At 36.1% G+C, this 15,822-nt stretch overlaps 1 protein-coding gene across 1 annotated transcript; it reads right to left on the reverse strand.

Moving 5' to 3' along the window:
• Window positions 1–1,729: 1,729 nt before the first annotated feature.
• On the reverse strand, window positions 1,730–15,612 carry PEX19 (peroxisomal biogenesis factor 19). Its single transcript, XM_053705113.1, has 8 exons — window positions 15,494–15,612; window positions 11,011–11,111; window positions 10,763–10,928; window positions 9,740–9,825; window positions 8,698–8,859; window positions 7,418–7,582; window positions 4,884–4,928; window positions 1,730–3,002 (listed from the first exon to the last, which is right to left on the reverse strand). Exons 1-8 carry the CDS (start codon window positions 15,540–15,542, stop codon window positions 2,913–2,915), a joined length of 864 nt encoding a protein of 287 aa, XP_053561088.1. The 5' UTR covers window positions 15,543–15,612; the 3' UTR covers window positions 1,730–2,912.
• Between the last annotated feature and the right edge of the window lie 210 nt (window positions 15,613–15,822).

Consider the following 15,822-nt stretch of genomic DNA (forward strand, 5'->3'; position numbering starts at 1 on the left):
CTAGGGAGGAAGTGTAGGGGCTTCTGATTGGTGGCTGCACATATATGCTTCTTGTAATTGGCTCACCTGATGTGTTCAACTAGCTCCCAGTATAGCATTGCTGGAAAGTTGTTTAAAATTGTATTCTCTATCTCAATACAAATAACTGTCTAATTCTATTTGAAATAATAAACAAAACTTGAAATATCAAAAGAAGCATTAAATACAAATAACTGTTACATTTGAAAGATGACAATGAAGTATTTAAATATTACATGATATAAACATTTAAAAGGGAACATTTGATCTGTTGTCTAGATTTAAAAAAACGACATTTCCCCCGTTTCTAGTAACAGCCTGGTTGCTGTCAGTGTTGCAGTCAGGCACTGCTTTTTTTCTCCATTCCCTCTTTACACATGATTGTGTCTTGTGAGTAACCACAGACATGCAACCTGTTTGCATATATGCTAATGAATACAGGCTACTACTGGCTTTATGAGCATGGGTAGCATTTGAATGCAGATGCAAAGGGCATATGTACGTATGGTCCATGCACAGTAGAGAATATTTGCTACTACACGTGTATTGGGAGAAACCAAATCTCATATACATTTCAATTAAGAGTTTTATGTCCCTTTAATGTAAGATTTGTTGAGTACATTATATTAAAAGGGACACTGCTCTATCTGAATCATGAAAGAAAATTCTTGGGTTAGAGCATGCAATTTTAAGCAACTTTCTAATTTACTCCTATTATCAAATCTTCTTTATTCTCTTGGTATCTTTATTTGAAATGCAAGAATGTAAGTTTAGATGCCGGCCCATTTTTGGTGAACAACCTAGGTTGTCCTTGCTGATTGGTGGATAAATTCATCCACCAATCAAAAACTGCTGTCCAGAGTGCTGAACCAAGAAAAAGGCTTAGATGCCTTCTTTTTCATATAAAGATATCAAGAGAACGAAGAAAAATTGATAATAGGAGTAAATTAGAAAGTTGCTTAAAATTGCATGCTCTATCTGAATCACAAAAGATTTTTTTTGGGTACAGTGTCCCTTTAATCTGTGATCTTATGTCATAGAAATGTAACTTATTAAAGGGGTTTCTGAGGACATGACTGATGTCAGTTAATGAGTCCAAAGATGTAAAATTACCTACCTGCTATCTTACTTTACATTACATGGTTAGGGTCATGAGGTATGTGATGACATAAGTGTTCTGGCTCATGTAAGAGCTCACAGGCATATTAAGTCATACGTAGGTCAACTAGGTCTTTGCCTGGAGAAGCACTATTAATGGGGAAGATCATTTGGAGAGGTAGGATGCCTTCCCATCCCTATGCACTCCATATATTGGATTAATTAATTTTATTGCAAACCAATAATCCCTGCTAACAATAGTGATGTTTACTAACAGTCAATTAAGTAAAGCACAAAGTGTGCCTTGGTCCAGAAAGGATTGGGTAACACTGCTTTAGGGTTAAAATACACAATACAAAAATATGGAATTTTGTCATTTTACATACAGGCCATGGGTAATAATATGGGATGTGTATAAAGTAACAACAACATTAGAGACCAAAGCTAATTTTTTTTTTTTTTTTACTCAAAGTTTGTTTTATTTTGTATGCAGGACATGTTTTCCTAAAACAGCTCATGATTTTGTTAGATGGAGGGCTATACAATCTGCATTAACATTTTATCATTAATATACTCACTAAAGTATATTTCTCACTAAAAAAGAAACAGCTGATTGCTAACTAGTGATATCTTTAATGAATGACATTTATAGGTCACAATTTACAACAAGTAGTAAAAGAAAGTTATTTATATCACTTATCACATCCCAGTAAGCACATTTTTGTAAACCCAAAATGTGCACAATAAGGGTTTACATTAATCAGTGCACAACATGGTTCTTCATTAAGGTACTTATTTTCGTATTTTAGAGACGATATGACATCAAAGACACATGACTTTTTTTCCCTCCAATTCACTAATCATGAAGACAAAAATCTTCTCTAAATATTAAGATTATGCTATGATTGGTCATTTAGACATGTGAGTGACTGGTTTTAATGACTTAAAATATGCATATTGCTTCTAGAGAAAACAATTTAAACTCTCTCAGCCAGTTCCTTACTAGTGACCTGTTCTTGTAGATGAAAAGCCACCAATCCTTTCCCACAGCAGACGTTTAATGACATGCTTGTGAACAAAATAACCTTGTACAGTGGCCAGATGTTAGGTGCTACAGATCACATTAGTGTGGTATATCAGACAGATGTGGAATACACCATGTGTTTTTTAGGTGAGGACTCTAAAATAGCTATGGGATTCCATCTAAAACGTTTCAATACAAGATGAACACAAACCCAGTCCCATACATTTATCATCACTCACAGTGAATCAGTTAAAATAAAGTTAAAAAAATCCCCCTTTTCAGTGCAAACCAACTTGAATAGAAAGTCATGTATGTTGTCAATTACAGCTATACTTTTACTGTAAGGAATAACTCTATGGAAGATTAAAATGATATTAGCAGACAAGATATAATAGAAGCACTGTGTTTTTCTAATTCCACACCTGTACCTTATACATGCAATTTGCAGAGTACAGGTAAAGTGTATTGAGTTTAAGCAGGGGGTGATCAGGCCATATGTTTGTACTCTTTAACTCCAAATTAACTGGAAGTGATGATATTTCAGAGGATGGACCAATAAGGCAGGGTTGATGAGGTAATTCATAAATAATCACGTCTTCTCAACAGTGGCCAGAAATGTATTCTGCGCTTTCGATAAGGACACAAATGCATGAGCATCTATAAACCAATACTTTCTCCTGGCTCATCCATACTCCTGATATTCGGAAGACCTCAATGAGCCAAGTAGGGTTGGGACCCACTACCATCTGTTGATTTTTCTACAGGAATTCCATCACATTATCAGGCATTGCTCCCCGCTTGCATTTCCTGGATTAGCCATGTTCAAACCATCAAGATCAAAATTGAAGCCTGGGGCCTGAGGCTATAAACAGAAAGGAACAATAAAGTTTATAGGAGGACAGGAGACATTTATTCTTTAGATTTTGTTAACAAATACCTAACTTCCTGAAACAATAACTTACCTACCAATGCATACATCCTCAACACCCTGTATATGCAAATAGTTTTAACTCCTCAGTGTCGTAGCCTGTTGCCTTTGATGATAGAAGATATGGCACTGGCCATATGGATTGGTAGTAGTAATATCCATAAATCGAGTAATGTGAAGATGTTTAGAGGAATGATGGGGAAACCAGTGTAATAAAAAAGCATATGTATCCTAATGTACTTCCCTGTATCATAACCATTATAATGGACTCAATAAAACTAAATAAGTATAGTGTGAGTATAAGAGATAATGCATGTGTTTTGGGGTTAAAGGGACAGTATACACCAATTTTCATATAATTGCATGTGATAGACACTACTATAAAGAAGAAAATGAAAAGATACGAATATAAAAATCCAGTATAAAACCCTTTTTAAAAATTTACTTAGATACCAATTTAACACTGTTGATTAGGTTAGGCTGAGACACCCACTGAAATGGGCTGAGAAAGAAGAAATAGCAGACACCCCCCTCCCATTAAACAAGCAGGAGTCTGTGGATATCAGTATACATCTAAAACTTTGGCGCTTGGTTAAGAGTTTGAAAATCAGCACAATGTTCTTTAAAAAATAAGCAAAATCTATACATTTTTACAAAAACAACCCCAGGTGGGCTATATAAATGGATCATCTACAAAACATTTATGTGAAGAAAACTCTAGTGTACAATGTCCCTTTAATCATTACTAATTTGATAATGACAGTAACCCTTAAATTAAAACGCATTCTCTGTTCAAAGCAAAGGAAAGTTAGTTTAAACTCCCTAAAACCTGCTGATCACTTCCTATTTACAGTCAGGTAACACCGACTGCGTAAACAAGCTGATCAGCAAGTTAGAGAGCCAAGTCTCAGCAGCTTTCAGGACCAAAACTGGGCACAGTCCATGCAGGCTTCTCAGTAACACCGAGCCATGGGCTTCAAATAGAAAAACTTCTATATACAGGCAGCAGTGAGATAAAAAAGGGAAAGAGGAGAGTTGTGCAGGCAATTAACCTTATTCTGTAGTAAACTGTAGTCATGAGTACCATTACCCTCTGCATAATGCAAACCAAGGGAAATAAAACTGCAGAGAAGAAAATGCATTTTATTATTGATCTATTGCTTTTATATAATGGGGTCTAACCCCTGCAAACAAATTTAAAGGGACATAAAACCCAATTTTTTTTCTTTTGTGATTCAGATAGAACATACAATTTTATTCATTTTCTGGTTATCTTTTGTTGAAAAGCCATATAGTGCAGCACATGTCTGCAGCACTGTATTGCAGCAGATTTGCAACAATGTTATACATCAGCAAGAGCATTAGATGGCAGCACTGTTTCCTGTCATGTAGTGCTCCAGATATGTGCACGCTACCTACCTAGATATCTCTTAAACAAAGAACATGCGAATGAAACAAATTTGATAACAATACAGCTCCATAGCAGCATTGCAGTACTCGGAACTAGCTGAACATATCTTGTGAGCCAATAAGAAGAGACGTGTAGCCACCAATCACTAGCTAGCTCCCAGTAGTGCATTGCTACTCCTTGAGCCTACCTAGGTATGCTGTGCAATAAAGAATACCAAAAGAACAAAGTGCATTTGATAAAAGATGGCAATTATAAAGAATTTTAAAATTGTATTCTCTGTCTGAGCCATGGAACTGTTAATTTGACTTTCATATCCCGCTAACCTCAGTTAAAAAACAAAGTTGAGAATCACATCAGTAAGGCAGGGTGAATAAGCTAAACTGCAATGCAGTGTGGGTACTTACAGAGTCACCAGCCAGCTCCTTCGGAGGGTGACCTAATTCCTGAAGCTGAAAAAAAAAAAAAAAAAAAAAAAAAAAAAAAAAAAAGATTTATAAAAGGAAAAAATATATATATATATATATATATTTTTTTTTTTTTTATATGTAATTTGTCAGGAATTAATCACAGCACTACAAAACCGCTGCAAGCAAACAACGATCATACATTACAAAGTTGTATTTTTTTTATACTACACATTTTATAGAGAATGAGATTTTTTGTTGTTAAATTTGTCCTTTTAATTATTGAATACCAATATTGAGGGGGTTCTTTTGTCTGGCTTGCACAAAATACCAGTCAATGTTTAATTGCACTAGGCTTAAAGTGATGGTAAATCCAAGTGTATAACAAACGCTAGGATTTATGTCACATTAAAAAACTAAACGTGTTTCAGTCATCATGTACAAAAAAAAAAAAAAAAAAAAAAAAAACCACACTATTAAAATCACCCTATGTCTGTGGAAAGAATATCACTAACTCAGTGCTTCCGGCCCCCCACAGCACAGAGCTCTTCTTCAATGAGGTGACATTTCCACCTCTAAACCAATAGCCATGTGTGTCAACTGACATCCTAGCACAGCTATTGGTTTAGAGGTAGAAACGTCCCCTCATTGAAGAAGAGCGCTTTGACGTGGGCGGCCGGAGGAGGATATACTTGCCGCAGAGATAGGGTGAGTTTAACAGCATTATTTTAAGTATGTGATGACTGAAACTAATGTTTATTTTTAGTAATGGAACCTAGCATTTGTTATACACTTGGATTTACTATCACTTTAAATGTAGATTGAGAAACCTTTTCATAAATGCTTTCTCAAAGAATTAGGCTTCAAAACTATATTAGACACTATTTTTAATCAATTTTTGTATATCTGATAGAGATATATAATATGACATCATACAAAGTAAAAACTAGTAGATTTGGGATTTGTTAGCTTCATTCTGCAGCAATTAGAAGAAAACAAAACAATACAGAGAATAAACACACCTTGAATTGATCTACCTCCCTCTGCTAATGATTGGCTACAGATTCTCCCACTTCATGATATTTGACATTCGGAAGCTATAGCCTCTAACCACTAGTGTGACCCGGAAAAAGCAGGCGTCACAAGTATGCTTATTTTACATGGAGCAGTTATTTTTCCATTTTTTATTCATGTTTCAGACAATAAGCAGAAGTTGCATCTAGGCAACCAAAGTGTCAAAGCCTTGATCTTAAGGGAATACAAATAATACACACGGTGAGTGAATTAAAAATATACAAAATGATGGATGTACCTTTTTGTATAGTATTGCTTATATAAACTTTTTAATGGGACAGTAAATACTTTGAAACTTTGAAAGAAAATGTCTGATTTTGTGCAGTAAAAAACAACTTTACAATATGCTTTTTATGTATTTTTGCCTTTTTTCTGTAATTTAAGTCTAAAAATGAAGACGTTTCCAATTCTGAAAGCTGGAAAAGCACCTAGCAGGCTTCACAAACATAACCCTTTCCCAAATTTGCTTTAGCAGAAATGATCTGCAAAACAATGTTTTGCTTAGATAATAACTGTGGTTTGTCTACTCCATTAATAAGTTTGGATTGGCTCCTCCAAATTAAGCACTTGGTGGGTGGAATTCGGTTACCATTGGTGTTTCAGAGGTTTTGGAACTACATTTCCCATGATGTTCAGCCTGCTGATGGCTCAGTGTCTGAGCATCATGGGAGATGTAGTTCCAAAACCTCTGGAGCACCCCTGCATTAAATGAACAATACACACTTCATGCACCTCCCTTTAAATATGAATGCCACTATTTTGTAACTTGGAAGGTTTTACTGCAGAAGAGAGCTGCTGCACATGTGCAAACACATCATTAATGGAATGTATTGAAAGTCAGATTTCAACATGGCGTCACCCATGACTAGAGGGAATCGGGGAAAAAACTTCAATACTATGCATATAAAAAGTGTTTAATGTCCAGTTAACACCTCTTTTGATGCAAATATTGTCGAAACATTTTTAAACTCACCCACTATGTTAAATCATTGCAAAAATGATATACACCAGCCATAAACATAAACAGAGATGAACCTCAAATAGCTCACAATGAAGATCAAGAGAGACCTCATGAAAGTAAGGATGTCCACAAAAAGAAAAAAAAATCCACAATCCTTACTGCTCAACATCCTTCTGAGTTTTACAGATGATAATTACCTTTATCCAATGTAAAGAACTGAAGCTATATATTAAATAATTTGCAGTCTGCTGAAATATATATTTATTTATTTCTATTTTTTTTTTAAACTTCATGACTGTTTTGTCCTATTTTATGTGGCATCTAATGTAAGCTGCTGTTCTGCTGTCACCAAACTGACAAAACTTTACGGAATTTCCTGCAGTTTTATTATTTGTTGAAACGTGTCTGTAGCTAAACATTGTACAAGTAAATGGAGGACAGTGCAAGGGCTCTAATGCCGTGCACTCCCCTATACCCAACTAGAGAAGCATCTGCCTACCTGCTGCATGAGGTCCATCACTGCCTCAAACTGTGCTTCATCGCCTTCCCCCTGCTCATTCTCAAACTGTTGGCAGATCCTACTCATGACGCTATGCTGCTCCTGGTATTTGCGATACTCTTCAGCAGGCAAGGAGTCCTGATGCGTCGACAGCCACTCGGGATACTGGTAGAGGTTATAATTAAAAGGTCAGGAATTGTAAAATTTAAACCTAATTGGCACATGTTTTGTCTTACTATATAGCTATAGGTAAATAGTTAATGTCTTCAGGGGGAATACAAAAATAAGAAAAAGGAGCCAGCTATTTTTTGAAAGGCGCATTAAAAGTATTGTTTTTTTTTTTCTTTAATGCAACTAAGAGGCCATATTAAGATTTTTTTTCTTTTAACATATAAGCACACATTATATGAAAAAAAAGTTTCAACATTAAAGTGAATGTAAAGTTTTATCAAGTAGTGCCCAGTTTTTAAAAATACTATTAAGAAACAGGGGCACTTTCATTGATGAAACTTTACATTGCACCATATTTGTAGAAATACTTACCTCTTTGTCAGCCCGTCGCAAGCCTATTCCTGCGTTAGCAATGACGATTCCGGCATCCTCCAATTACGGCTTCCCCCCTGGGGGAAGCATTGCCTAAAGCAACGCCGTGACTGGATGAAGGCCAGAATCGTCATTTCTGACGTAGGAAGAGGTTTGCGATGGGCGGGGGAAGCGGCATCATCAGCGATCCGGCTTTCAAAAGGAAGAGGTAAGTATTTCTACAAATATGGTGCAGTGTAAAGTTTCATCAATGAAAGTGCCCCTGTTTTTAATTAGTATTTTTAAAAACCGGGCACTACTTGATGAAACTTTACATTCATGCAAATGTCATGGAAAAATGATTTAACATGTTTAAGCAGTGATAAGTCATATACATAATAATATATAATGCAAATAACATTTAAAGACCCTAGGCATCCTTTGCATTATTTTCTTATTTGAATTCCTTTACTAAAAAGGAAAAATGCAGCAAGCAGAGAGAACTTGTCCACCTGCAATCTCTTCGTGTGATGCAGGATTGCTTGAGAAATACAAAATTGCACAGGAGCTATCTTGTGCCAGCCCGCCTGTCAATCACCCAAACAAATTAGGGCCGATTTATTATATCTGAGATGGAGTGGATAAGAAGCAAGAACTGCATCTTGATAAATTTGTGCAAAAGACCTTTAGATAATCTGCCAGATGACTATAAGCAGGAAGATCTGCTGTTTACGGGAGTGGAGCTCCTGGTCTCTTACCTTGTCTGTGATCTCTTTGAGGGATGGGTACAGCACCTCCTTTGAGAGGAGATTCTGCATGATGTTCTGCATAAGAGGCAAGATATTTCCTTCACCATCTGCATCATCTATTCCCATATCCTCCATCGCTTTAGCGAGTTTCTCTTCAGATAAACCAGAGTTCTGCAGGAGGATGTTTTAATTGTCAAAACACTTAAAAAGGGACATGAAACCCAAATTTTTTCTTTCATGATTTAGAAACAGCATGCAATTTTAAACAACTTTCTAATTTACTTCTATTATCTAATTTACTTTATTCTCTAGATATCCTGTGCTGTAGAGCATATCTAGATAGGCTCAGTAACTGCTGATTTTGTAACAAAGGATATCTAAAGAATGAAGCAAACTAGATAATAGAAGTAAATTGGAATGATGTTTCAAATTGTATTCTCTACCTGAATCATTAAAGTTTTTGTTGGGTTTAGTGTCCCTTCAACTGTACCAACAGACAAATCAAACATGGACATAAATATTTTTGGGCTAAAAGAATAAAAACTAGACCAAGAAACTGCAGGTGTAAATACAATTTCTTATAAAATAGTGCAGCAAATGTAATAAAAAAGCCAATATGTATGAAAGCAGTCATTAAAGATACTCAATTACATACATATAAAATCCAGTCTTTCAAACAGGAGTAGTTTAAAACAATCATACTTAGTCAGCAATGAAATAGAAGGTGAAAGTGTAATTTTATATACAATTATATATTATTCAAAATAATTGCCTTATAGCTTAGAATACACGCACTATATAATAGATAGACACATATATACCTTTATGTCATAACCTCACACAGAACTGAGGTCTACAAAACAACTCCATTAAGGGTATTATGGTGGCCTCTTATACAAAAAAAATCCATATGTACAGCACCATAGAACATAGAAGGGTCCTGGATATGTAAAATATAATTATCATAGTTGTTTTCTTATCACATTTTAATAGACAAAACACTCACATTTTGTTACAAATGGTCATGATCCATTTCAGAAGTTGCTCTCACCTGCAAATCATTGGCATTTTTTGCCAAACCTGTGAGTGTCTCTTTCAGACATGATGTAAACTCTTGCTGAGATGTTTCATCACTTCCTGTTTTGATAAGAGGTAGCCATGTTTTGTACAGTACATTTTAGTTAAAAACACAACTTGGTAAACCCTTGATTAAAAATAAAAGCACAACATCAAATAAACTTGCCCCCCCCCCACACTGTGATGCTCCAAGCCAGTTTGGCTTTTTTTTTGTTGAATTGTAAATAAATATACAGCATGCCATGTAGAATTCTATCACTGTATTACATTATACCATCTCTCCTTAACTATTTTACTGCAACAGATAAAAATGCTATGGAAAAAAAAAATATATCAAATAATATTTCAGTGGTTGGATTATCTCTCCAATAAAAACTCTGAACAAACAAAATATTGACAAATATCTTTCTAAATCTACTTAAAGGGACATAATACCCATATGCTAAATCACTCGAAAGTGATGCAGCATTACTGTAAAAATCTGACAAGAAAATATCTCCTAAACTGGAAGATATTTTATCTAAAATGTTCTTTAGCTCACAAGAGTATTTGCTATGTGAACAGCTATGCTTCAGCTGCATGTTGGAAGAAAAAAAACCAAACAGACAACCAGCTTTATCAGTGCTCATGTCACACTTTGCTTTACTGTGATTTCATGACATTTCATAGTAAACTTCCTTAAACTGAGTAAGGAAATTAACATGACTGTGTCTGCACGCCCTTGCGAGTCCTTGGACTAGCACCCTGATTGGCTGCTTAAAGTCCTTTTACAAGGGGATACTGAGGAAATTTTGAGGTAAAAAGGTCTTTTTAGCATAGAGATGTTCAGGTGATATTTTCTTGCCAGCTGTTTACAGCTATGCTGCATCGCTTTAAAGTGCTTCACATTTCAGGAATCATGTCCCTTTAAATGTTATACACAAATCTTTCTGTAAAAATAAACTAGCAAATTCTAACATTTCACTGTATATCTATTGCATATGCCCTTATTTCTCACCAACTTTGCCTGCAGCCTCGGATAGCTTCTGAAACTGCTCTACCAAGTGCGGTTCCTCTTCTGCAAGCTCCTTCATGGCTTTTTCGAACTCCTCGGTGGCCTGTGCTGCCAGCTCACTGTTAAACAGTTCCTGGAAGAACTTCTCCTGAGAGTTGAATAGGGGGTCCTAAGATAACAGAGCAAACACATCAGGGAAACAGACATACCTACATTCACAGGTCCGAGATGTGAGGACAAAGGTGACCTACATTGGCTGCATCCACAGGAGGATTTTCCAATGAGGGGGATTTTGCTGCAGCATTAGAGGCAGGAGCAGGTTGACTAGTCTTCTCAAAATCATCAAGTGCACCTGGAAAAATAAGGCTCAGGTTTATAACAACGATTTGCGTCACAATCACATTTTATTCATACTCTATGCAAGAAGTCTACAGGATATGAAATATAGCATGGTCTATGAGAATAAACTCTTCTCCCTTTTATACACCATAATTATTATTTGCAGAGTTTATATATTCTCCCCAACAGAACTATTTAGACAATGTACTTTGACATGTCACTAGCTCAGTGCTCAGAGTCCAAAGTACAAGCCCACACTGTTTCTTCACTTAAAGAATTGCACAAACTGGCACAGCTACACTAAGTCAATGTGTAATCTGCCTGTATGAGAAGGTCTCTTAAAATTGAAATGAAGTATTCACATTCAAACCCACATTCCCTAATTATATGGAAAATTGATATTAAAATAATAAAAAAATTAAGATATCGCTAGATTGTAAACAATGTTAAAGGGACATAAAATGCCCTATATTTCTTTACAGCATTACAAAGGGAATTAAAGGGGCACAAACCCCTGAAATGTTCTTTCATAATTCAGATAGAACATGTCGTTTTAAACAACTACTATTATCTACTTTGCTTTGTTCACAATCATAGCTAGGTAGACGTATGAGCAGCAATACACTACTGGGAGATAGTTGCTGATTGGTGGTTGCACATATATGCGTCTTGTCATTGGCTGACCTGACGTGTTCAGCTAGATTCCAATAGTGCATTTCTGTTCCTTCAAAGAGAATGAAGCAAATTTGATAACAAATGTAAACATTTGTTTGCTTTATCTGAAACAAATCCCTTTAAAGGAATATGAAACCCAAAAAGTTTAGTTTATGATTCAGAGTATGCAATTTTATAAACAAATTATTTCTGTTATATTTGCTTTGTTACCATGGTATGATTTGTTGAAGAGATACCTAGGTAGGTGTAGGAAATTGTGCTGCCAACTTGCAAATAAATACCATTCTTGCCAAACTCCTGCAATATAGTGCTCCAGACACATGCACGCTTCTGAGCGTAATGTCCCTGCTTTGCAAAAAAAAAGATACCAAGAAAATGTGATTATAGAAGTAAATTACAAATTTGTTTAAAATGGTATGCTCTATCAGGGCATATGAATAGACCGGTCCGGTCGCCAATAGCGACCTAAATTTCTTGCGGGCAAGTAAAATTTTGAAGTTACCAGCCAGAGCGGCGACCTGACCTGACACTTAAAAAGTTACATGAAACCCCACCCCCCACCCCAAAAAAAATATGATTTAGACAGAGCATACACATTTTTAAACAACTTTCCAGTTTATTTTTTTTATTATCTCATTTGATTTGTTCTCTTTGTATACTTTGTTGAAAAGCATACATAGGAAGGCTCAGAAGCTGGCTGCTGATTGGTGGCTGCAAATATATACCTCTTGTTATTGGCTCACTTGATGTGTTCAGCTAGCTCCCTGCAGTGCATTGCTGCTCCTTTAATAAATGATATCAAGAGAATAAACTAAATTGATATTAGAAGTAAATTAGAAAGTTGTTTAAAATGATATGCTGTATCTGAATCATGAATTAACTATTTTGGGTCACCGACCTTTTAAATACTTTATGGCAGCAGTGTTTGCTTAATTTTACATATATAAGGGATTGATAGCTATTCTTTAGAACAGTGTTTCTCAACCAGGTTTTCATTATATATAGTGCACAGGTGAAGTAATCAGCTGATCAGTAACACCATGGTATCTAACCTTCTCTCACCCATAAGCTGATTATTTTACCTGTGCACTGGTTCAGCTATAATGAAAATCTGGCCTGTTGGGGGTACTTGAGGACTACAGTTGAGAAACAATGTTTTAGAAAACTACGTCGAATGATTTTTCTACAGAATAAAACCATTAAAGTCTATGGGGATTTTTGTAGATAAATAATTTGTAAAAGGATTGTTGTTGACCCCCTTGTTTTCAAGGCACAAGTATTGGCCTATCTAGATATGCTCTCTTAGAAAAAAGCAAAATTACAACGATGGATACCAAGAGAAAGGAAGTAAAAATATGGGGGAAAACACTTTTTAATGATAATTTCTATCTGAATCATGAAAGTTTATTGCTTAAAATTCATGAGACCGCTGCTTCCTTTCTCCTCTTAGGTGGAGAATTTCAATCTACCCGGTCTCATCCGACCGGGGAGATTGACAGCTCTTGCCCGCGCATGATTCGCAGGGGGTGGTGTTGCACAAGAGTGCAAAATAGCGCTCTTGTGCAATACTGAATTCCGCCAATGGAATTCTGCCCACCACAGGCGAGCTGCGGCGGACAGGGGCGCATATGTACACCGCTGTCGCTTGATAAATTGAGCCCATAGAGAACTGAAAGTTCTCCTGCAAGTGCCTGCATTAAAAGTTCTCCATAACTACTGTGGAAACCAGCTTTAGAAATCTATTCTCTACCAATATACAATATATATATAGTAATGCAAAAATATGTATTGGGTAATAAAAAAATTTTATAAACGGAACGCAAAAAATAATATATAACAGAGCACAAAAATTATATCTATTGGGGCATAAAAATAAGAAAAAACGAAGCACTAAAATTGCAGCACAAAAACAATGAAAATGTAGATTTTTTTCTTACATGACAGTTTGTTGAAGAGGGGCATTAAAGCTATTGGGGGGCTGTATAAATATTTATATTGGTTTATGTATGACACATGGAGAACAGTTACTTATTTTCAGTGATAAATAAGGCACAGATACTAATCCGACTAAAGAAATGTATCTATAGTTCTCCTCTGAAGAACTGCAAACAAAAAACATTTTTCTTTATTAATAAATTTGAGCGCACAGATGCGCTTCTTTAACCCTTTGATGACTGGGTCAATTTCTCTACATCGGAACAGTCCTGCGATTGTGTACGTGATCGTGAGATTTCAATGATGGGATCGGGTCAGGGGGGCTTCCCTGTGACGCTAGCGCACACCCTCCAGATAACAATCACATCATGTAAGCGCTGTTGGCTTTAGGACAGCCAACGGTTATGACGTTCTATTTCGTCAGAACAGCACTAAAGCCCAGTGTAATTATGACGGAATAGAACGGCATAACGGCGTTAAAAGGTTAAGGAGAGCTGAGGAGAATACATGGGAGAATTACAAGAAGAATTCTCCTTTTGTTTGATAAATTGAGCCCAAGGTGTCATATTTAGTAATGCTATCACACGTTATGGAAACATTTTTTATTATTGTGTTCTACTACAGGTCTTCGTGTGCCTCTTAGAGCAGTAGTTTACAACCATTTTTGCTTTAGCGCAGCATGAAATTCATGTGACAGCCCTAAGGGCTTTATTAATGCAAAACAAACATATAAAATGAAAATACTGTCAACTAAACTACTGAGGCAGTATTATATAATGTGTGTCCTTTTTGCATTTATCATAATTCAGACACTCCAGTTATGTCTTAATTTTATGGATCAGAATCTTTGTAATGCTGCAAGTCCCAGAAGATAAATAACAAAACAAAAGTTTATGGGGGGGGGGGGGGGTAGAGAGTAGATTATTTTTATGATGTTATACAATTGTATATGTAGATCTGCAGCATCAATGTATTCATTCTACTAATTTCATATTAACAGGAACATCATTTTTTTGTTCATATTAGGACATGTAAATGCAATAATAATTGCTCTCATTTGCTAGTTAATATTGCTCTACTGCTTGAACAGCACAATGTGTTTAAAGCCCACACACACACACCAACAGAAGAAAATGGTTAAACACATAGCTAAAGTCAGTTCTGAAGAAGAAATGCACTACTTGACTTGAGCTGAACATGAGGTAGTAAGTCAATCAGGGGTGGCATGCATGCACGCACGACAACCAATAGCTAACCCTGGAAGTGCTCTGATGCTCTAGAGCTGATTTTAGCCAATAAAATGCTGTAGGATATCAGCATTTTTTATTATTGCTCTTTTATATCCATATAATTGTGTTTTCTGTACTTTGTATAATGTTGACATGCTAGTGAAACAACAAAAACTTGATTTTGTTCGGTGTGCTAAATTTTTATATTTTATACAATAAAAATAATTTTCTGAGGCATCAGGAAGGATCCATGCGTAGTTGCTGCAAAAAGGTAAATGTAGTCAGTGCAATGCATAAGGTAGGGGTATGTATTGATAATTACATGGGGCAGTAGGTCAAAAAGTAATGCCTTCCCATTAGCGTAAAGTGCAGCAAATAAAAATGAGATCAGCAAAACAGCCATAACATTCAAATGACAGTAAGTTACATCAAGTGTCAATACCTGTAACCATCACAGCAGCCAATCTGCAATGCAAACTGAATACTAAACATCTGCATAACCCCATCTCCTTATCCCTAACATGCAGGAGAGGCCTCCTCCCCCAGAGCTTCTTACTTTCAAGTAGATCATCTAGCTCCTTGTCGTCCTCAGTAGCTGCTGCCATCTTTGTCGCTTGTCAGAAGGCGGCGATTCGAATGACGTACGAAACGCTAGCCCAATACGAATTAAGGATGTACTGTGGGCAAGGCTAGCTGCCTTGGGAGCCGCCATTTTTAAAAGGCAAAAGTCATTCCTAGGGTTATTATTGGGCGGAGCAGCGTGAGAGCGAGCGGTATTGGTGTTTCATTGAGATGGGAGAGAGTGCTACATCCTTTACCAACTACACGTGTTTGATTTTTTTTAGGAGAATGGTATTATCTTATAAGTCAAGCCATATATTCATT

This window comes from Bombina bombina, chromosome 1 (assembly GCF_027579735.1).
Source record: "Bombina bombina isolate aBomBom1 chromosome 1, aBomBom1.pri, whole genome shotgun sequence".
Taxonomy (NCBI): domain Eukaryota; kingdom Metazoa; phylum Chordata; class Amphibia; order Anura; family Bombinatoridae; genus Bombina; species Bombina bombina.